Raw genomic sequence first — 22,327 nt, forward strand, 5'->3', positions numbered from 1 at the left:
ACGTTCCCCTCTGATGTGGGAACGTTCCCGAGAAAACCGACATTAACCAGAAGAGGCTCTGATGCCGCGGCGATGTGAGACTCCTGAGCGTTAATACACGCATTTCTGAGCGGTTCGACTCGCTTACCTGCAACTGCAGCAGAACTGAACTCGGATACAAAATCACCGCCAGGAAAAAAAATGGCCGATTCTCAGAACTGATTAGCTGGAAGTCATGACCTTGTTCAGCAGAAACGTAGTGTGGTTAACTCAAAGAGCAGCAGGAGTTCTGGTCCAGACTTGGGTCTGGTTCTGGTTCTGGTTCTGACCGTGTGCTGTTGGTCTCCCCAGATCTCGGACATCCAGGTGAACGGCCAGTCGGCCGACATGACGGCCAAGGAGCGTCTGCTGCTGTGGGCCCAGCGGATGGTGGAGGGCTACCAGGGGCTGCGCTGCGACAACTTCACCACCAGCTGGAGGGACGGCCGGCTGCTCAACGCCGTCATACACAGGCACAGGTGAGGCCACAACAGGTGAGACCCGGTCCAGAACCGGTCTGGACCGGGTCTGGTTCTGAGGCTAGAGTTCTGCTCTCTGACCTCATGCATATTTCAGGCCGTTGTCTATCCGGTGTTGGTCACTGCGGGTTCGGAAGCGGGAGTCCGACCTGAACATGGCCACCCATGTTCAGGTCGGACCGGGTCTGGTAGAGGTTCTGAACTGAACGTTCTGCTGCAGCGAAGCTGGAAAAGTTCCTTATACTGGGGCAGCAGCAGCGATACTGGGTTCACTGGAAAGAAGCGTCCTTCCTCTGCAGCTCTGAGGAAGCTGATTTTCCCTCCGAGTCGCTGCATCACCGCGTCGACGACATGAAAACAGCGTTACCATGGCAACAAGCCACAGCAGCGCTGCTGCTGCTTCCTCTGGCATATTATTAAAGTCCAGGCTAGACGGCATTAAGCTGCACATCTGATTAAATTCACTGGTTATTCTGCTGGTGATTAATAGAAACGAACTGGTTGAAATAGCTGCTCTGAGCTTTAATTCAGACATTCTCCTCGTGTCTGTGGTTTCATTATTGTTAAACTTTGGATTCAAATTATAATAAATCTTTTATTAGTGTCTTGTTTCCCAACTTGTTTCTCTGGATTTCATTGGACAAGCTGATTGTTTTCTAACTTCCTTTCTTGTTGCTTCCAAAACAAAAACCCAGCCAGCTGCAGCTCGGATCGTCTGGTTCTGACCCGGTTAAACCTGCCTGCAGAACCTTCTGGGTTTAACCGGTTCCTCCATCCAGTCAGAGGGCTGCCCGTCTCCCACTGCTGGAGGACTTCCTGGTTCCTGGTTTCCTAGCCAGGCTGACCGTCGGCCCGCCTGGCGTCGGGTGGTTAAAGGTTCTGTCCTGACCCGGTGTGGCGCCTCTCTGTGTGCAGGCCCAGCCTCATCGACATGAACCAGGTGTACCGGCAGACCAACCAGGAGAACCTGGAGCAGGCCTTCAGCGTGGCTGAGCGAGAGCTGGGAGTCACCAGGCTGCTGGACCCAGAAGGTGAGCAGAACCAGAACCTCGCGGCAGGGTTCGGGTCCGGCAGGTTCTCACTGCTCCGTGTTCCTGTCCAGATGTGGACGTTCCCCACCCAGATGAGAAGTCCATCATCACGTACGTCTCCTCGCTGTACGACGCCATGCCCCGCGTCCCGGACATCCAGGACGGCGTCAAGGCCAACGTGAGTTCTGATCCGTTTCTGATCAGTGCGTCCAGTAGGCGCCAGTAGATGTTTAGAAAACTGTCAGCAGATGAGCAGCATCTGAACCTCATGTGTTTATGGATCCAGAACCGGTCCTGGTTCTGGTCTTCCTGCCTCTCCGCTAAGTGATAAAGTGGTTTGTATGTGAGCTGCAGCTGGATAACATCCTGACCCTGCAGGAGCTGGAGCTGCGCTGGCAGGAGTACTACGAGGTGGTCACCGTGCTGCTGCAGTGGATCCGCCACCACATCCTGGTCTTCCAGGAGAGGAAGTTCCCCAGCAGCTACGAGGAGATCGAGGTGACCGCGTCGCCCACCTTCATCCTGAGGATGAGGAGCTGGATGATGAACTGACGTCTGCGTTTCCTCCTCAGGTTCTCTGGCGCCAGTTCCTGAAGTTCAAGGAAACCGAGCTGCCGGCCAAAGAGGCAGACAAGAACCGCTCCAAACACATCTTCAAGTCGTTTGAGGTGAGTTCCCCGGGTTCCCCCGACGGAGCGACCCGGACTCGGACCCGGACTCACGCCGTTTCCGTCTGCAGGGCGCCGTGCAGGCCGGCCTGGTGAAGGTTCCTCCAGGCTACCATCCGCTGGACGTGGAGAAGGAGTGGGGGCGTTTGCATGTGGGCATCCTGGAGCGAGAGCGCCTCCTCCGGACCGAGTTCGAGAGGTAAGCAAAACGCAACGCAACCCACTGCAGAGTCACATGCTGCAGAGCAACACGGTGCACCGCCACTGGACCGCTGCGATGCGTCACACGGCGCCGGACCGTGACTCATCTCCTGATGAGTCCAAACACATCAAACACTGTTTGTTCTGTTGGTTAGGAAGTAAATCATCAAATTAAAGGAAGCACATGACTCCATCTCATCGCCATGGAGAAAACATAAACGTTTTCTGGTCACATGGCGGCGGGGCGTCGCTTCCAGCCCTGTGGCTTTGGCCGCTCTCAGTTTAGACTCACATCATGGCTTTCCTGCATCAGGGCTACCACTATGTGCTGCAGAGGAGGACGCAGTGAGTGCCCACTCCTCTGCCTCTTCTTTTTCTATCATGCATGTTGACCTCTGACCTCTTCTCCTCGCTGCAGGCTGGAGCGACTCCAGAGGATCGTCAGTAAGGTCCAGATGGAGTCGGGGGTGTGTGAGGAGCAGCTCAACCAGGTGGAGACGCTGCTGCAGACGGTGAGCAACTCCAACATGTTGTCATGCTGCTGTAATGCCTTGTTGGTGCTGCAGGGGGCAGCAGAGGGTTACATTAATTAATGAAATAGATACATATTTGTAAATTTGGTCATTCAGATAAAATTGTAAATCTGTACTTAAAATAAAAAACTAATTATGTATGATTAACCCTCCTGTTATGTTGCGGGTCAAATTAACCCATTTTAAAGTAAAAAAAAAAGTATTTTTTCTGCATGAAACTTTTTCTATTTGTCTTAATAGGTGCACTTTACATATAAACTAAAAATGGTTCATTTTACAAATTTGCAGTCGCCCCACACAACAGTTTTTAACACATATTTCCTCCAGATATATTTGGTATTTTCCACTCTTAAAGCCACTCGACAGAGGTGCGCTGGTTAACGAATTCAACATAAAGACAGGCGAATATTACACAAGCCTAGTTTATGAACTTTACCTAGTGCTAACATTAGCTAGCACAATATGCTACCGGGGATCACGGCAGACAAAATATGTGACTGTCGTCATAAGTTGAGTAAGATTTCTTCTTTGAAACAGGGTGGACACTTTAGAAGCTGCTAAACGGTGTAGTTTTATGAAGATTACTTACCATCACATTCTGTGTCCCGTCACCGAAGCCCTGCAGTTCGGGACGGAGTTCTGAGATCTCAGGGAGTCATCCGCTTTAGTCAGCGCTAACCAATCGGAACACGTCTTACATCGCTCGTCCTTAAGCCCCGCCCAGAATGTTCATGTAAGCTTCGCCAAAGCAAATAAAGTTGTATAAGCAAGAAAACGAGTTCAACCAAAAAACAGGAGCTTAAAAAAATCTTAGACTCAACCAAAAACTTAGGCTGTCGACCAAAAAATTCTGATATGCAAAAATAAGATTCAAACAAAAATTTGTGATTTCAATTAAAAAAAATTTAAAGCAAATTTTTTGTTTTAAAAAGAATAATTCTTACAATTTGAAGTTTGAAACAAATTTTTTTAAAATCCAAAGGTTTTGATCACAACTCTGTTTTTGTTTGACATGATTGTTTTTTTTTTTGTTTTGTGTTTTTTTTGATTGAATAATTGTGAAACAAATCTAACTCCATACAGAAACATTAAATATTTTACGACAAATTGTAATAATTATTTAATCAGTTATTTATTTATTGTATTTTGGCCCACTGCAACAATTCAAGAATTTATTTGTTGTCAGTTACATATATCAAAGTCTGGAGGCGGAGCTAGCACACTTTAAACCAATCAGATGTTGGGTTTAAAAGGAATAGACACTGATTATTGATAAACAGGAAATGGCTAATTAGAAATTTATCACTTGATAAATTCCAGTCATATTTAAATATTTCAAGATTGAAATGGTTTTGCTTAAGAAAAACTGACTCATTTAAATAAAAATATATTTTTAAAATGTATTGAATGAACTTATTGTTTTTACCAACCAGCCGTTTAAGGGATCAGGCGAGTTTAAGAGGCGGTTGTGTGGAGTCGTCCTCAGCAGTCAGTGTTTTACAGTGTAGAGAATCAGGGAGAAATCTTGAGAGTTTTCCGTCCCACGGTGTGAAGCGTGTTGGATTGCTGAACTTCCTGTTTGCTGCAGGATGTGAGGATGATGAGTTCTGGGAAACCGGCTCAGCACACAGCAGAGGTGGAGGCAGACCTGGAGAAAGCAGAGGCAATGATCCGCTTGCTCTTCAACGATGTACAACTGCTGAAAGATGGGCGCCATCTGCAGGCCGAACAGATGTATCGCAGGTAAATGGTGTTTCTGACGGACCTGAAGGCTGCAGCACTTCATCCTGCGTTGCTCCTGCTGCCAGCTGATCCAGAGTTTTACTGAAATTCTTCCTTCAAGACGTTGATGTGATCATTTCTGGGCTCTTTTAGAGTCTATCGTCTCCATGAGAGGCTCGTAAACGTCCGCAGTGAGTACAACCTGCGCCTGAAGTCAGGCGTGACCACCGCCCAGATCCCCATGACCCAGATCCCCATGACCCAGATCCCAGTTCAGGTCCACTCCCAGGTCGGTCCACCCCAGCAGTCCTCCAGGGTGCGTCCGGAGCTGGACGAGGTCACGCTGCGCTACGTGCTGGACCTGCTGGGTTGGGTGGAGGACAACCAGCAGCGGGTGGAGGAGGGCGAGTGGGGCTCCGACCTGCCCAACGTGGAGACGCAGCTGGGCAGCCACCGGGGCCTGCACCAGTCTGTGGAGGAGTTTCGCTCCAAGATCGAGAGGGCGAAGGCCGACGAGGTACAGCGGACAGAACCTCCTGAGGGTTGATGGTGAGGAAGAGGAGGTGGGGTCTTCATCTCGTTGTTTGTGACTCTGCAGGGTCAGATTTCTCCGGCCAGTAAGGCTGCGTACCGGGAATATCTGGGAAAACTGGAGCTGCAGTACGGAAAGCTTCTGGTGAGCAACACAACGAGCTCTTCCTGTCTGCCTCCCAGCGTTTCCACCATCACAAATCCTCTTCCTCTCTGCAGAGCGCCTCTAAGGCTCGCCTGCGCCACCTGGTGGAGCTGCACGCCTTTGTCAGCGCAGCCACTAAGGAGCTAATGTGGCTGAACGAGAAAGAGGAGGAAGAGGTCAACTACGACTGGAGCGACAAGAACTCCAACATGGCTTCCAAGAAGGAAAGCTACTCGGTAAGCGTTTGGCGCCTACGGGCTGCTGTGGGGCGGCCCGTGGGGCGTCCCGTGGGGCGTCCCGTGGGGCGGCCCGTGGGGCGTCCCGTGGGGCGGTCCGTGGGGCGGTCCGTGGGGCGTCCCTTGGGGTGGTCCGTGGGGCGTCCCGTGGGGCGGCCCGTGGGGCGTCCCGTGGGGCGGCCCGTGGGGCGTCCCTTGGGGCGGCCCGTGGGGCGTCCCGTGGGGCGGCCCGTGGGGCGTCCCGTGGGGCGGCCCGTGGGGCGGCCCGTGGGGCGTCCCGTGGGGCGGCCCGTGGGGCGGCCCGTGGGGCGTCCCGTGGGGCGTCCCTTGGGGTGGTCCGTGGGGCGTCCCGTGGGGCGGCCCGTGGGGCGTCCCGTGGGGCGTCCCGTGGGGCGGCCCGTGGGGCGTCCCTTGGGGCGGCCCGTGGGGCGGCCCGCGGGCCGTCCGCCATCTGGTGCCACAGCCATAAGAACCCGGCTGTTTCTCTGCTGCAGGGCCTGATGCGAGAGCTGGAGCTGCGGGAGAAGAAGGTGAACGGCGTCCAGGCCTCTGGAGACAAGCTGCTGCGGGACGGACACCCGGCCAGGCCGACCATCGAGGTGAGACGCCGTGGAGCAAAGCGAGCGGCAATTTAGAGAAATCATCTGAAACATGGTTTTCCTCCGCAGGCGTTCACTGCGGCGCTGCAAACGCAGTGGAGCTGGCTGCTGCAGCTCTGCTGCTGCATCGAGACACACCTGAAGGAGAACACCGCCTACTTCCAGGTACGCTGGTCATCCTGAGGTCAGACTGAGGTCAGACTGAGGTCAGACTGAGGTCAACCTGTGGTCAGACTGAGGTCAACCTGTGGTCAGACTGAGGTCAGACTGAGGTCAACCTGTGGTCAGACTGAGGTCAACCTGAGGTCAGACTGAGGTCAGACTGAGGTCAACCTGTGGTCAGACTGAGGTCAGACTGAGGTCAACCTGAGGTCAGACTGAGGTCAGACTGAGGTCAACCTGTGGTCAGACTGAGGTCAACCTGAGGTCAGACTGAGGTCAGACTGAGGTCAACCTGTGGTCAGACTGAGGTCAGACTGAGGTCAGACTGAGGTCAGACTGAGGTCAACCTGTGGTCAGACTGAGGTCAACCTGTGGTCAGACTGAGGTCAACCTGAGGTCAGACTGAGGTCAGACTGAGGTCAGACTGTGGTCAGACTGAGGTCAGACTGAGGTCAACCTGTGGTCAGACTGAGGTCAGACTGAGGTCAGACTGAGGTCAACCTGTGGTCAGACTGAGGTCAGACTGAGGTCAACCTGTGGTCAGACTGAGGTCAACCTGAGGTCAGACTGAGGTCAGACTGAGGTCAACCTGTGGTCAGACTGAGGTCAACCTGTGGTCAGACTGAGGTCAGACTGAGGTCAACCTGTGGTCAGACTGAGGTCAACCTGAGGTCAGACTGAGGTCAGACTGAGGTCAACCTGTGGTCAGACTGAGGTCAACCTGTGGTCAGACTGAGGTCAACCTGAGGTCAGACTGAGGTCAACCTGTGGTCAGACTGAGGTCAGACTGAGGTCAACCTGTGGTCAGACTGAGGTCAACCTGAGGTCAGACTGAGGTCAGACTGAGGTCAACCTGTGGTCAGACTGAGGTCAACCTGTGGTCAGACTGAGGTCAACCTGAGGTCAGACTGAGGTCAACCTGTGGTCAGACTGAGGTCAACCTGTGGTCAGACTGAGGTCAGACTGAGGTCAGACTGAGGTCAACCTGTGGTCAGACTGAGGTCAACCTGAGGTCAGACTGCTCCTTCAGCTCTGAACTCCCCCTGCAGTTTTTCACCGATGTGAAGGAGGCTGAGGAGAGGATGAGGAAGATGCAGGAAGTGATGAAGAGGAAGTACACCTGCGACCGCTCCGTCACGGTGACTCGGCTGGAGGATCTGCTGCAGGACGCTGCTGTGAGTTCATCGGCTTCAGCTCCACCTGAGAATCAAGCATATTTTTATGGTTTCATGTAGAGATGTGCCGATCAGGTTTTTTCCTACCGATACCGATACCGATCACCCATGATGGCCGATACACCGATACCAATCACATAATTATTATTTTATTTTTTATCATAAACAGTACCGGATACATTATGTGGAAAAAGGAACCATGAATTCACCTTAATTTAGACAAAAACTTGTTTTTAATAACTTTTTTCAAGAAGAAAACTAAACAAAACAGGCTTTGTGCAAATTGTACTGCTATTGATAAAACTATCTTTAACAGACTGATAACATATGAAGGCTCTGAAGAGGCTAAATAAAACCTCTCAACATTGCCAAAAATTAAAGTATAAAACATTCAAAGGCAAAAACAGGTTCCATTACAATAAACAATCCAGATTTACTGAATGAAAACTTCCTGTTAGCATGGCGGCTAGCTGATTACTGCTAGCTCTGATTGGCTGTTTCTGACTGAGCGGAGTAATTATGCAGATCAGGGAGGAGATCGATTATTTTTTCAGAGATTATCTGTCTCATGTTAGGACAGCAAAGTTTTAATACGTGTGTAAAATGTATTTTTTAAGTTAGATGCTGCAGCTTTAAGCAGGTTCGGTGTGAGAGTCACCACCAGGTGGAGCAGAAGCGAAGCTCCGTCTGTCAGATATTACTACCTGTAGCGTAGCAGCGGTTCAACAGGAGAGCAGAACCAGCGTCTTACATCGCAGCTCGAAGACTTAAATCATTTTGCGGGTTATTTGTTTAGCTTTCTGACCGTCATGCTAATCCGGTGAGTGTTTGTAGCTGTGCGCTGCTTTACCTGCTGTCTGATCCTCCGTATGTCTTTTACTGCAGTGAGCCTCGATGTAGCCAAACTCCGTCATTGTTTTTATGTCATATTAGCTTCGTTGTGTTGATGCATTTTGACCTGCTTCAATTTTCCACCGCAACACGCAAACTTCCCCATTCACTCAGTGGTTATAGATCCACATCGCTTAGGATTTGTTGCTGCGCGTTTGTGCAGTGAAGGAAAGAGGAGACCAGCTGCACAGGCAGGCTGGAAATGAGATGATCGGTATCGGCAACAAGAGCCAATGATCGCCGATCACCGATCATGCACTTTTTCACAAAAATCGGCCCGATTATGATCGGTGACCGATCGATCGGCACACCTCTAGTTTCATGCTTTTATTCTGGAGTTCTTCATGACTCTTTCACTGCCGGACGTCGGGTCCACTTTGGGTTTTAGTTGGGCCGGTCAGTGTGTTCGGTCGTTGTACGATGTATCGGTACCGCCTGATTGTCCGATACGGCTGATCGATAATGCTGCTACTGCCGATAACCGATACGTACCAATATCGTATCCTTATGTCACCGTTGCATCTCTGCTTCAGTTAAACTCCCATAATGCTTTGCTGCATCACCATCTCTGTCACATAACAACCCGATATCTCAGGCATCCTGAAAATCTATAATATTGATAAATATCAGCCATAATGGCAATAGTCATATTGGATATCGGCTCTCTAACTGGATCAGAACAGGTTCTGCTCAGCAGCGTATTGGTTCTGGATCCCGACCCGTTTCTGTTCCAGGACGAGAAGGAGCAGCTGGCCGAGTTTCAAACCCACCTGGAGGGTCTGAAGCGCCGCGCCAAGACCGTGGTCCAGTTAAAGCCCAGGAACCCGGCCAGCGCCACCAAAGGGAAGCTGCCGGTCCAGGCCGTCTGCGACTTCAAGCAGATGGAGGTGAGCAGTTTGTCTGTCCTGGGTCTGACCCTTTCTCTGACCCGGTTCTGACCTGTTCCAACCCGGTTCTGGTCCTCCTGCAGATCACAGTCCACAGAGGGGACGAGTGCGCTCTGCTCAGCAACTCCCAGCCGTTCAGCTGGCGGGTTCTGAACGACCGCGGCAGCGAGGCGGCGGTCCCGTCCGTCTGCTTCCTGGTTCCGCCCACCAATAAGGACGCGGTGAACAGCGTCGCCGGGTGAGGCTGGCGGGGGGCTGGGGGCAATACTGGGGGCCGTGGGCCGTGGACGGCCCGCAGGATTATGTGGGGCGGCCCTAACCCCGCAGCTTCATGTTTGATAAAAATGGAAATTATTGTTTCAATTTGGCCAGATTACAGAAACAATGCCACATGTTTGGCCTCATGATAAAAACTTTGGAGGCCAACAGGTCCGGTCCGGTCCGATCCTGACCCGCTCTAACCCACCGTCTCCGCCAGGCTGGACGGGAACCTGCAGCGCCTGCAGGCCATGTGGCAGACCATGTTTGTGGACCTGAAGAGCCTGCTGTCCTGGCAGTACCTGATGAGGGACGTCCACATCATCAACTCCTGGAACGTCACCATGGTAACGGCACCGCCGCTGGAGGCGGAGCTTCCTCCGCTGGTTCAAACTGTTGACATGGTGATGAGAAGATTCAGGAGTTAAATTAACTCTGGTTTGGATAAATGTTACCTTTGGGTGAGGAGAATAAGGAAAACGAGTTTTAATTTAATCAAAATGACTAAATAACATAATTAGATTGTCTCAGCCCCAACACTTTTTAAGGATTATAATTTGAATGAATGAGACTTTAAGTGAACTTGTCTCTATAATAAGTAATAAAGCCGGAACTCTCCATCAGCTTCTGGATCAATGAACCTGATTATTTCTGATGATTCATTAGTTCTTCCTGCATCTTTGTGTTCCTCAGGTCATTGATCGGCTCAGAGAGCATCACGGCTAACCCTAACCTGATCAATGATCACTTTGATTATTTTAGATGACTTTAATCATCACTAGTTTCCAGTTTGGAAGCTGAACCCAGTAAACATCTAAATGTTTGGAGGCTAAAGCTAAACTCTGGGTGACTGTTAGCATCCCTAACTGGTGTGGAACTGGTCCAGCTGGGGATGCTAAGTGATACTAGCTGGGGGTGCTAACAGATGCTAGTTGGGGATGCTAACTGATACTAGTTGGGGATGCTAACGGATGCTAGTTGTGGATGCTAACTGATGCTAGTTGTGGATGCTAACTGATACTAGTTGGGGATGCTAACGGATGCTAGTTGTGGATGCTAACTGATACTAGTTGTGGATGCTAACTGATACTAGTTGGGGATGCTAACGGATGCTAGTTGTGGATGCTAACTGATACTAGTTGTGGATGCTAAGTGATACTAGCTGGGGTTGCTAACAGATGCTAGTTGTGGATGCTAACTGATACTAGTTGTGGATGCTAACTGATACTAGTTGGGGATGCTAACGGATGCCAGCTGGGGTTGCTAACAGATGCTAGTTGGGGATGCTAACAGATGCTAGTTGTGGATGCTAACTGATACTAGTTGTGGATGCTAACTGATACTAGTTGTGGATCCTAACTGATACTAGTTGGGGATGCTAACGGATGCTAGTTGTGGATACTAACTGATACTAGTTGTGGATGCTAACTGATACTAGTTGGGGATGCTAACGGATGCTAGTTGTGGATGCTAACTGATACTAGTTGTGGATGCTAAGTGATACTAGCTGGGGTTGCTAACAGATGCTAGTTGTGGATGCTAACTGATACTAGTTGTGGATGCTAACTGATACTAGTTGGGGATGCTAACGGATGCTAGTTGTGGATGCTAACTGATGCTAGTTGGGGATGCTAACAGATGCTAGTTGTGGATGCTAACTGATACTAGTTGTGGATGCTAACTGATACTAGTTGTGGATGCTTACTGATACTAGTTGGGGATGCTAACGGATGCTAGTTGTGGATGCTAACTGATACTAGTTGGGGATGCTAACGGATGCTAGCTGGGGATGCTAACGGATGCTAGCTGGGGTTGCTAACAGATGCTGCGTTTCCTCCAGTTTAAGACTCTGCGGGTGGACGAGTACCGGCTGGCGCTCCGGAACCTGGAGCAGCACTACCAGGACTTCCTGCGGGACAGTCCTGACTCGCAGATGTTCGGGGCGGAGGACCGGATGCAGGTGGAGTCCAGCTACAACCGGGCCAGCCAGCACTACCAGACCATGGTCAGCGCCGCAGAGCAAGGTCCGTTCTGTTCCCTACATCATCATCATCATCATCATCATCATCATCATTTCTTGTGAACATGTTGGTTTCCTGACAGTGAAATGCTTGTTGGCTTCCTGTTGCAGGCTTCGTCCTGCCCAGAGCAGGTAAGGCAGCGGCAGCTTCTGATTGGCTGAGCAGGAATGAATGCGCTCCGTCGCCTGTTGAGGCATTTCATGCATCGAATCACTGATATTAATAACCTTTGCTGATTTATTTCATCCTAACATCACTGGTCAGGTTTTCTTGTCTGCATGTTTTACAGCAGCTGATTCTCATCTATAATCAATAACTCTGTAATAACTGGAAGATAAACTTCTGTTAACGTATCACTAACATGAAGGATGAAAAACTTGAAGTGGAAAAACTTACAGAATGTCTTGAAATGACGAAACAGAGAGAGGAGAGGGGACAGGCTGCAGACCAGGAAAGGGGCGGGGCCAGTCTGTGGGCGGGGTCAGTTTGTGGGCGGGTCCAGTCTGTGGGCGGGGCCAGCTGGTAGATGTCTCATTGGTTCCCCCAGCAGTCCCGGTTTCTTGTGCTGCAGAGACGGTGCTTTGCCAGACTCCATGTTGGTTCATTTAGGGATTTTCAGCAAATTGTTTGATGAAAAGATGCAAACAGAGGCACTCAAAAATCAATAAAAAATAATGCAGCTATTGGAAATATATGAGCAATTATTTCTCTGTACATTAAATAATAACACCAAATGTCTAATTTCCAATTTAACACTAACTTCACTACATCAGTCTTTCTCGAACTGTGGTCCCTGGACCACTGGTGGTCCGCAGTCGCCTCCTAGTGGTCCAAAAGGTACTGCATGTAATCAATCGTTTATTTGAGATGGGGTGAGCTTACAGTTAGCTTGCCAAAGGATTGTGTTTAAAATCACCAATAGATAAACTGCTGAAGGCTAAAGAGAAAACCCGAAGGGACCAATGGAAGGTTTCTCAGGACGCGGTGCAGACATAGATCTGTAGACATAGATCTGCAGACATAGATCTGCAGACATAGATCTGTAGACATAGATCTGCAAGCATGCAGATCTATGTCTGCACCCCACGCTGACCAACTGCATCTTGGCACCTGAAATAAAATGAATTATGTTGGACTGGCTACTGTCCAAGAAAATGTTTTTGCCAAAACAACTCAAATCTACGTTGCTTTTATTATGCTTTGAAATTACAAATAAAATGTTATTAATGCACACAACAGTTTCAGTGAAGGACTTTTTTGATGTATTTCCTATAACTAGATTAGAATCCACACTTTCAGAATCTGTAAATAACTCAAATCATGGTTTTATCATGGCCAGTCACATTTACCAAACAGCGCCCCCTTCAGATTAGGAGGAACAATGACAGTGAGTTAAGAGACTAATGTTTTCATTTCAGGCTGTAGATGTTAGGAAGTCGTGTTCGGTGGTCCGAGTGTTTAGTAAAGGGGGCTAGCGTCTTCAGCCTGGAAAAGTTTGAGAAACTAAAGGAATGAAAGGAGCAGAGAGAGAACCGGACATTTGGAGCGAAGGAGACGGATCAGGCAGGGTGTGGCTGTGGTCTGCAGCCTGGGGGCCTTGGTAATTGCAGGATATGTGTTGACCTCTCCAGAGCTCTGCTCCCCCCACCTGCTCAGGTGTTGTCTGTGTCTCGTGCCCCGCCCCCTGCAGGCGATCAGGACGAGTCGCTGTGTCAGACCTTCCTGACCCAGATGAAGGACCTGCGTCTGCGTCTGGAGCGCTGCGAGAACAAAACGCTGACGCGTCTGCGGCAGCCGGCCGACGGCGAGCCGCTGAGGGCCTGCGCCGCCAAGACGGCCGAGCAGATGGTACCAGCTGCTTCTGACCCGGTCCTGACCCGGTTCTGCTCCGCTTCTGACCCGGTTCTGTGTCTGTGCAGAAGGTCCAGGCCGAGCTGGAGGGCCTGCAGAAGGAGCTCGGCGCCGTCGCTGAGAAGACGGAGGCGGTTCTGGCGGGTCCGCAGCCGGCCGGCGCCGGTCCGATTTTGCGCTCCGAGCTGGACCTGACCCTGAAGAAGATGGAGGCCGTCTACGGCCTGTCCACCGTCTACCTGGACAGGTGAGCACCAGTCAGCTTCACCGCTATCACGTTTCCAGCATTTATCAGTTTTTAAAACCTTGGCAGATTTTCTGTCCAGATATTTTCATTTTGTCACAAATTTGTCAGATGAATTCATATTTTTCATGTAAATGTTGAAGAAATGGGCTCTGCTCTGGTCGGGAACAGTTTTCATCTCTTAAAGTGGCTTTCAGCCAGCTGACCAGCAGCCTGCAGAAACAGGTGTGGGAGGGGCTCCACACAGCTTCCTGTATCTCCTGATCTGTTTCCGGCGTTCCAGGCTGAAGACCATCGACGTTGTGATCAGGAACGCCAACGATGCCGAAGAGTCGCTGCAGAGCCTGGAGTCGCGCCTGCGGGACGCGGCCAAGGTTCCGGCGTCGGAGCCAGAGGTGGAGGAGCAGCGCGGCCAGCTGAAGGTAGCGACCCGATCCGTCCGGACTCTCGCACGCTCCTGCCCTCCCGGCGCTCCGGCTGACCGCCGCGTCTCTCCGCCCAGGCGCTGCGCGGCGAGGCCGAGGCCGACCGGGCCGTCTTCGACCGGCTGCAGGATGAGCTGCGGCGCGCGGCCGCCGTCGGCGACAGGACGAGCCGGATCCACGGCGAACGCGACGACGAGCTGGAGCGGTACCGGCGGCTGGCGGCCGGCCTGCTGGAGCGCCGGCAGAACCTGCTGGCCCAGACGGACCTGCGGCTGCGGGAGCTCCAGCAGCTGCAGCGCCGCATGCGCAGCCACAGGGACGGCTGCGACTCGCTGAGCCGCTGGCTGGAAGACGTCCGGCGGAGACACCAGGACGTCCAGGACGTCCCCATCGGAGACGGAGCGGCGCTGCGGGACCGGCTGGCCCAGGAGGAGGTGGGGGGGGTCAGGGTGTAAAACAATAAATAATCAATATAGCAATAAAAACCTCTGATCCACTGATGTGCATCTAATATACAAACACAGAGACAATAACCACAGAAATGTTTTTATAAATGTTAAATATTAATTTCATAATATTTTTTAAAACTTTATTTCAGAAACTCCTGGAGGAAATGGAGAAGAACCGAGACGAAGTGGAGAGTTGCTATAAAAACGCTACAGCGTACATCGACTCCATCAAGGTGAGGGTGGCTGAGCAGCTGCTGGCGTCCGGCGGAACCAGAGGTCCGGTCGGTTCTGACCCATTTGGACTTTGTGTTCTGAAGGATTACGAGCTGCTGGTGCTGACCTACAGAGCGCTGCAGGATCCCACGGCTTCTCCTCTGAAGAAACCGCGGATGGAGACTTCCTCTGACGGCGTCATTCAGGAGGTCAGGGGGCGGGGCTTAACGGGAGGGGGAGGGGACATGCTGAACTGTTTGGGTCCAGAACCAGAACCTGATGTGTCTGTGTGTCTGCAGTACGTGTCGCTGCGGAGCCGCTACAGCGAGCTGATGACGCTCGCCGCACAGAGCGTCCGCTTCGTCTCCGACGCGCAGCGCCGCCTGGAGGCCGACCAGGTGAGCGCGGCTCTCGCTGACCGGGCCGTTTGGACCCGCGGGTCCGGCCGACGGAACCGGTTCCCGCCCCGCCGCGGTGAAATCGTCCGTCCTCCGTGTCGACCATGTGACCCGTTCGGCAAACAGGAAGCCGGCGGGTCACATGGCCGGCTGGCTCCGCCCCTTCCTGCCGATTCTCCTTGGTTTCTAACTTTCTCTTCTGTTTGGCTCCTCTGACCTGCTGCATGGTGAATGTTCCCCCCAGCTCCCAGGTATTTAACAACGACATCACTTCCTGTCTGTGGGGAAAGTTCAGAAATCTCAGAAATCTTTCAGATCCACTTTCATGTTATTGAAATATTGATCAGTTTTTAAATCTGTAATTTCGGTTTTTATCGTCTTAGTTTACTAAAGTTTTTTTTTTTCTGAAATAAAATCTGAGCTTCATTATTTCAGAATTTAATGTTTACAAACCCGAACGAATCCAACAAACCGTCATGGTACCAAGAAGGTCTGGTTCAGAGCTGCTGGTTCTGACCCGGTCCGGCAGTTTCCACCAGAACTGAGGCAGAATGTTTCTGTGAGGAACAAAGAGCCCCAGTGCTGCGTTCTGCAGGGACGCTTTAAACCGTGACACCAGAACCAAACAGGAAACTTTATGGTTCCTCCTGAGCTGGACTGGACCAGAACTGGACCAGTGAACTGGATCAGTGTGAACTGGTCTGGAGAACTGGTTCAGAGAACTGGTTCAGAGAACTGGATCAGAGAACTGGTCCGGTGAACTGGATCAGTGTGAACTGGTCTGGAGAACTGGTTCAGAGAACTGGATCAGTGAACTGAATCAGTGAACTGGTTCGTGAACTGGATCAGAGAACTGGTTCGGTGAACTGGTTCAGTGAACTGGGTCAGAGATCTGGTTCAGTAAACTGGTTCGGTGAACTGAATCAGTGAACTGGTTCGTGAACTGGTTCAGAGAACTGGTTCGTGAACTGGATCAGAGAACTGGTTCAGAGAACTGGTTCAGAGAACTGGTTCGTGAACTGGATCAGAGAACTGGTTCAGAGAACTGGTTCAGAGAACTGGTTCGTGAACTGGATCAGAGAAGTGGTTCAGAGAACTGGTTCGTGAACTGGATCAGAGAAGTGGTTCAGAGAACTGGTTCGTGAACTGGTTCAGAGAACTGGTTCGTGAACTGGTTCAGAGAACTGGATCAGAGAACTGGTTCGTGAACTGGATCAGAGAAGTGGTTCAGAGAACTGGTTCGTGAACTGGTTCAGAGAACTGGTTCGTGAACTGGTTCAGAGAACTGGATCAGAGAACTGGTTCGTGAACTGGTTCAGAGAACTGGATCAGAGAACTGGATCAGAGAACTGGTCCGGTGAATCTGGAGGATCTGACGGTTTCTAGATGCTGAACTTCTCTGTTTTGTTCAGCTCGTTCTCCTGCCTGCGTGTTGCCTTCATGTCCTCAGTCAGTGTGGGATTTCTCATTTGTTCTCCATTTGCTGCTCACAAACAGTTTTGTTCAAACTGCTGGAAGTTTCAGTTCTTTCCATGTCTGCATGATGCTCAGAACTTCCTGCTGGTTATTTTAAGCTTTTCATCAAAAGTCGATTTAAAGAGTTTTTGGTGTAAAGCAGCAACATCTCCGAGTCGGTCTGAACCGTTTGGGTTTGACATCAGGATGCTTCTGAAATGAAGGAAGAATATTTCTAGACATCTGGAGGTTCGTGCGAAACCAAACAGAACGGTGCCGGTTTTGGGTTCTGACCCGGTACCAGAATCCGCCTGTAGGCCGACGTTCGCTTTAAGGAGGAAATCCAGGAGACGGCTGGAGCGATGAGAGAAACGTCTGACTGCACCAAGAACTTGACTCATGATTCAGAAATCAGCTGGACCAGATGCAGATCACCCACATACTGGACATGATCTGATCTGCTGTCCAGCAGGGGGCAGCAGAGACGGGTCAGAGGCAGTGAGGAGGCCTGGGGGTCCGTGTGGAACCACCAGGAGGAACGTCGGCGTGACGTTCCGACTGAAATCGATTTGAAAAGTATTGGATCCAGGAACCGGTCCGAACCGCCGGACTCCGCTTTGGAAAGAAAAAAGGTTTCATTCTGTCCAGACGAACCCAACGTTTCCATCTCTGCTCTGCTTATGGACTAGATTATTAATCTGGATTATAGTTTATTCCCTGAACTTCCTGTTTAGTTTATGAGCAGAAAGTTGAAGTTTAAACTTTCATAAAACCTCTCAGCTGTAATCCTGGACGTCTAGTTGGTTGTTTTCTGAAGCTTCAGAAAGGAACTAAGTTTCCAGTATTTTGATGCCAAACCCAGATGTTTCAGACTGTAATCCTAATCTGCTGCTGCACTCTGTGTTCACATTAACAATCAAACAGCCGATGAATGAAAACGTCATGAAGCAAAGTGTCGGTTCCTCTGCGTCAGTGGAGCCGCAGCGGGTCCTGCATGTCCCAGTTCCTCCCTGCTGGCAGTAACTTCCTCCTCAGCAGGTCAAAGTTCCTCTAATGAGCCGTCATTGGTTCCAGGTGAGGACAGAACCGGACCGCGCAGGACGCCGGGCCTCCAGGACCCACTGTGGCTCCACTGACCTTCGTTTTCTGAACAAACCCGAGTCTTGGGACGGATTTCTTTAAACAGTTCTAAGAAGTTCTGCTGGACGGGATAAAAAGATAAAACCAGAAACTCAGTAGTTTACAGATGGTCCCTGAATGCACCATCAACGCCCATCGGAGCTTTAAAAGGTCAAAGGTCGTTGAACCGACCCAAAACAGCACCGCTTTAAATGCCTCTAAAAAATAACTTTCCCCAAAAGAAAAAGTTTAAAACTTAGTTTACATCCTGGTGCAGTGGATGCAGCGTTCAGCACAGAACACACCCAGAGGCCGCCGCAGGTTCGATTCCCGGCCGGGTGACCTTTGCTTCTCTCAATAGCCACTTTCCTGTCAATTCACTGTCAAATAAAGAGCCAATAAAACCTTTGAAAAACTTTTACATCCTTATGATAACTTCCTCATTACACAAGAAAACTAAATAAAGTTTCATTAGAAGAAAATCTATTTTCTTATTTATAGAAAAATATTGTCTCCACATGAGGAAACAAATCCTGGAAACATTTCTCAATATTTGGGATATTTTCTGGTCATTTTTCAGATAATATTCAGATATTTTATCAGTAAATCAAGAATTGACAAAGAAATGATCCAAGTTGGAGAAAAATGTGTTTTCTGTAAAAAAAAGCAGCATTTTTTTGTATATATTTAAGATATTTATTAGTGAATCTTTTTCTCCCCAACCCAAAATATATCCCCATTTTGGGACAATAAATTATTAGAAAATTAATCAATTATAGATTAAAAGATTTTCAGATTCCTCCAAAAACATTCATATTCTGATATTTTCCCCTTCTTATGAGGACCTGATGTGAAGGAGACATTTCCTGCAGATGATCAAATAATGAAAAACATTTCATTGGAAAGAAATTATCTCGTTATCTTGAGATAATTAATTAAGGAAACTTATTGATTTTTCCTGATTTAAATATCTTAAGATGACAAAATACGTCGTCATTATCTTGAGTTTTATTGTGTTAAAATAAAACATCTTGAAATATTTTTATTAATATTTGATGAGAAATAAATAAAAATGTTTCTCTATCTGAAGATATAATGTCATTTCTGTTGAGGTTCTTTCTGCACTAAATTAAACTTGTTTAATGTCAGATTCTCTTGTTTCTTCAGAAAACCTCCTGCACATGATGGAGGACTTAAAGCTCCGCGTGTTTCTGTGGCTGTGCGTCTCTAATCGTCGTCTTTGCTTCAACCCAACCAGAAAACATCGGAGCAGCTGAAAGAAGAGGAAAGGAGGAAGCTGGCCGAGGTTCAGGCCGAGTTGGACAAGCAGAAGCGGCTGGCTGAAGCTCAGGCTCAGTCGGCTGCCAGGGCGGAGCAGGAGGCGGAGGAGCTGAAGCTGCAGATGCAGCAGGAGGCCAGCAGGAGGCAGGGCGCGGCCGCCGACTCCGAGCAGCAGAAGAAGAACCTCCAGCAGGAGCTGCAGCAGCTGAGGAGCCTGTCGGAGCAGGAGGCCAGGTCCAAGAGCCAGCAGCTGCAGGAGGCGCTGGACAGCCGCTCCAAGATCGAGGAGGAAATCCGCCTGGTCCGCATCCAGCTGGAGACCACCATGAGGCAGAAGACCTCCGCCGAGTCCGAGCTGCAGAGCCTCCGGGACCGGGCCGCCGAGGCCGACACGCTCCGCAGGGCCGCTCAGGACGAGGCGGAGCGGCTCCGCAGGCAGGTGGCAGAGGAGACCCAGAAGAAGAAAACCGCAGAAGACGAGCTGAAGCGCAAAGCAGAAGCCGAGAGGGAGGCGGCCAAGCAGAAGCAGAAAGCCCTGGAGGAGCTGCAGAGGTTCAAAACGCAGGCGGAGGAGGCGGAGCGGCGCGTGAAGCAAGCTGAGGAGGAGCAGCTGAGGCAGGTCAAGGTGGTGGAGGAGGTGGCACAGCGGAGCGCCGCCACCCAGATGCAGACCAAGGCCTCGCTGTTCACCGAGAAGACCACCCAGCTGGAGGAGTCGCTGAAGAAGGAGCAAGGCGCGGTGCTGCAGCTGCAGGAAGAAGCCGAGCGGCTCAGGAAGCTGCAGGATGAAGCCGACAGAGCCAGGCAGCAGGCGGAGCAGGAGCTGGAGACATGGAGGCAAAAAGCCAACGAGGCGCTGCGCCTGCGGCTGCAGGCCGAGGAGGAAGCCCAGAAGAAGAGCCAGGCTCAGCAGGAGGCCGAGCGGCAGAAGGTCGAAGCCGAGCGAGACGCCAAGCGGAGGACCAAGGCGGAGGAGGCGGCGCTGAAACAGAAGGACAGCGCCGAGAAGGAGCTGGAGAAGCAGCGGCAGTTCGCCGAGCAGATTGCTCAGCAGAAACTGTCTGCTGAGCAGGAGTGCATCCGCCTCAAGGCCGACTTCGAGCACGCCGACCAGCAGAGGGCGCTGCTGGACAGCGAGCTGCAGCGGCTGAAGAACGAGGTCAGCGCCGCAGAGAGCCAGAGGAAACAGCTGGAGGACGAGCTGGCCAGGGTCCGCGGAGAGATGGACATCCTGCTGCAGATGAAGGTCAAAGCTGAGCAGGAGACTCTGTCCAAGACGGAGAAGAGCAAGCAGCTGCTGGAGTCAGAGGCTCTGAAGATGAAGCAGCTGGCCGAGGAGGCGGCGCGGCTCCGAGGCGTCGCCGAGGAGGCCCAGAGGCAGCGGCAGAGAGCCGAGGAAGAGGCGGCGCAGCAGAGGGCCGAGGCAGAGAAGATCCTCAAGGAGAAGCTGGCCGCCATCGACGAGGCCACGCAGGTGAAGACGCAGGCAGAGATCGCCCTGAAGGCCAAGGAGGCCGAGAACGAGAGGCTGAAGAGGAAGGCTGAGGAAGAGGCGTATCAGAGGAAGCTCCTGGAGGACCAGGCCGCCCAGCACAAGCAGCAGATCGAGGAGAAGATGAGTCAGCTGAAGGGCTCGTCCGAGTCCGAGCTGGAGAGACAGAAGACGGTGGTGGAGGAAACTCTGAGGCAGAAGACGGTGGTGGAGGAGGAGATCCGCATCATCAGGCTCAACTTTGAGAAAGCAGCGAAGGAGAAGTCCAGCCTGGAGCAGGAGCTGAAGAAGCTGAAGGATGCTGCAGAGCAGACGCAGAAGAGCAGGCTGAAGGCCGAAGAAGAGGCGGAGAAACTGAAACAACTGGCAGCAGAGGAGGAGAAGAAGAGGAAGGAAGCTGAGGAGAAGGTGAAGAGGATCACTGCTGCAGAAGAAGAGGCGGCTCGCCAATGCAAGGCCGCTCAGCAGGAAGTGGAGCGGCTCAAGAAGAAGGCGGAGGAAGCCAACCAGCAGAGGAGCAACGCCGAGAAAGAGGCGGAGAGGCAGGTGGTCCTGGCAAAGGAGGCGGCGCAGAAATGCAGCGCTGCAGAGCAGAAGGCCCAAAACGTCCTGAGCAAGAACAAAGAGGACGTCCTCGCTCAGGAGAAGCTCAGAGACGAGTTTAACAATGCAAAGAAGCTCGCCGAAGTCGCTGAGAAGGCCAAAGAGGAGGCAGAGAAAGAGGCGGCGTTGCTTCGCCAGAAAGCCGAGGAGGCCGAGAAGCAGAAAAAATCTGCAGAAGAAGAAGCCGCGAAACAGGCCAAGGCTCAACAAGATGCAGAGAGACTGAGGAAAGAGGCGGAGGAGGAGGCATCGCGGCGGGCTGCGGCCGAAGCTGCGGCGCTGCAGCAGAAGCAGCAGGCGGATGCAGACATGGCCAAACACAAGAAGGAGGCGGAGCAGGCGCTGAAGCAGAAGTCTCAGGTAGAGAAGGAGCTGTCAGCCATCAAGCTGCAGCTGGAGGAAACGGACAAGCAGAAGGAGCTTCTGGATGCTGAGCTGCAGAGAGTTAAAGGAGAAGTCAGCGACGCCGTCAAACAGAAAGCGCAGGTGGAGCAAGAGCTCTCCAGAGTCAAGAATCAGATGGACGAGCTCCTCAAAGTCAAACTGAAAATCGAGGAGCAAAACCGCCTCCTCCTGCAGAAAGACCAAGACAACACCCAGAAGTTGCTCCAGGAGGAGGCCGAGAAGATGCAGCACCTGGCAGCAGAGGCCGCTCGGCTCGCAGTGCAGGCTGAAGATGCAGCCAGGCAGAGGCAGGCGGCCGAGGCAGACCTTGCTGAGCAGAGAGCGCTCGCTGAGAAGATGCTGAAGGAGAAGATGCAGGCCATCCAGGAGGCCATAAGACTGAAGGCTGAAGCTGAGGAGCTGCAGAAGCTGAAGGACCAGGCCCAGGAGACGGCTAAAAAACTACAGCAGGACAAACAGCAGATCCAGCAGCGCCTCCATAAGGACACTGAAGACTTCCAGAAATCTCTGGAAGCAGAGCGCTCCAGGCAGCTGGAAGCGTCTGCTGAGGCAGAGAAGCTGAAGCTCAGAGTCATGGAGCTCAGCGCCGCCCAGACGAAAGCCGAGGGCGAGGCCAAGAAGTTCAGGAAGCAAGCCGATGAAGCTAAAGCTCGTCTGCAGGAGACCGAAAAACAGGCAACGGAAACCACGGTGCAGAAGCTGGAGACGCAGAGGCTGCAGAGCACCAGAGAGGCTGACGATCTGAAGAGAGCCATCGCTGAGCTGGAGGACGAGAAGAAGAAGCTGAGAAAAGATGCTGAGGAGCTGCAGAAGAAAACCCAGCAGGTAGAGTTAC

General features: G+C 51.5%; 1 protein-coding gene across 14 annotated transcripts in view; it reads left to right on the forward strand.

The window, feature by feature from the left end:
• Positions 1–22,327, forward strand: part of pleca (plectin a) — a 73,607-nt gene that overhangs the window by 43,696 nt on the left and 7,584 nt on the right. For 10 of the 14 annotated variants that reach the window (XM_088010586.1, XM_088010589.1, XM_088010591.1 and 7 more), the window contains 27 exons: positions 331–497; positions 1,413–1,528; positions 1,600–1,706; positions 1,883–2,026; positions 2,101–2,196; positions 2,268–2,395; positions 2,816–2,909; positions 4,519–4,673; positions 4,806–5,169; positions 5,251–5,328; positions 5,403–5,564; positions 6,059–6,163; positions 6,233–6,328; positions 7,375–7,500; positions 9,126–9,278; positions 9,362–9,516; positions 9,757–9,883; positions 11,377–11,560; positions 11,668–11,688; positions 13,248–13,405; positions 13,477–13,655; positions 13,936–14,074; positions 14,155–14,511; positions 14,676–14,759; positions 14,844–14,948; positions 15,039–15,137; positions 18,970–22,317. In XM_088010586.1, the coding sequence (XP_087866712.1) occupies positions 331–497; positions 1,413–1,528; positions 1,600–1,706; positions 1,883–2,026; positions 2,101–2,196; positions 2,268–2,395; positions 2,816–2,909; positions 4,519–4,673; positions 4,806–5,169; positions 5,251–5,328; positions 5,403–5,564; positions 6,059–6,163; positions 6,233–6,328; positions 7,375–7,500; positions 9,126–9,278; positions 9,362–9,516; positions 9,757–9,883; positions 11,377–11,560; positions 11,668–11,688; positions 13,248–13,405; positions 13,477–13,655; positions 13,936–14,074; positions 14,155–14,511; positions 14,676–14,759; positions 14,844–14,948; positions 15,039–15,137; positions 18,970–22,317 (7,047 nt within the window). The remainder of the gene's footprint in view (positions 1–330; positions 498–1,412; positions 1,529–1,599; positions 1,707–1,882; positions 2,027–2,100; positions 2,197–2,267; positions 2,396–2,815; positions 2,910–4,518; positions 4,674–4,805; positions 5,170–5,250; positions 5,329–5,402; positions 5,565–6,058; positions 6,164–6,232; positions 6,329–7,374; positions 7,501–9,125; positions 9,279–9,361; positions 9,517–9,756; positions 9,884–11,376; positions 11,561–11,667; positions 11,689–13,247; positions 13,406–13,476; positions 13,656–13,935; positions 14,075–14,154; positions 14,512–14,675; positions 14,760–14,843; positions 14,949–15,038; positions 15,138–18,969; positions 22,318–22,327) is intronic. The other 4 variants (XM_088010582.1, XM_014989360.2, XM_088010581.1 and 1 more) reach the window with 3 other exon arrangements.

This window comes from Poecilia mexicana, unplaced genomic scaffold (genome assembly GCF_051168715.1).
Source record: "Poecilia mexicana isolate PSO_F unplaced genomic scaffold, ASM5116871v1 scaffold_11, whole genome shotgun sequence".
Lineage (NCBI taxonomy): Eukaryota > Metazoa > Chordata > Actinopteri > Cyprinodontiformes > Poeciliidae > Poecilia > Poecilia mexicana.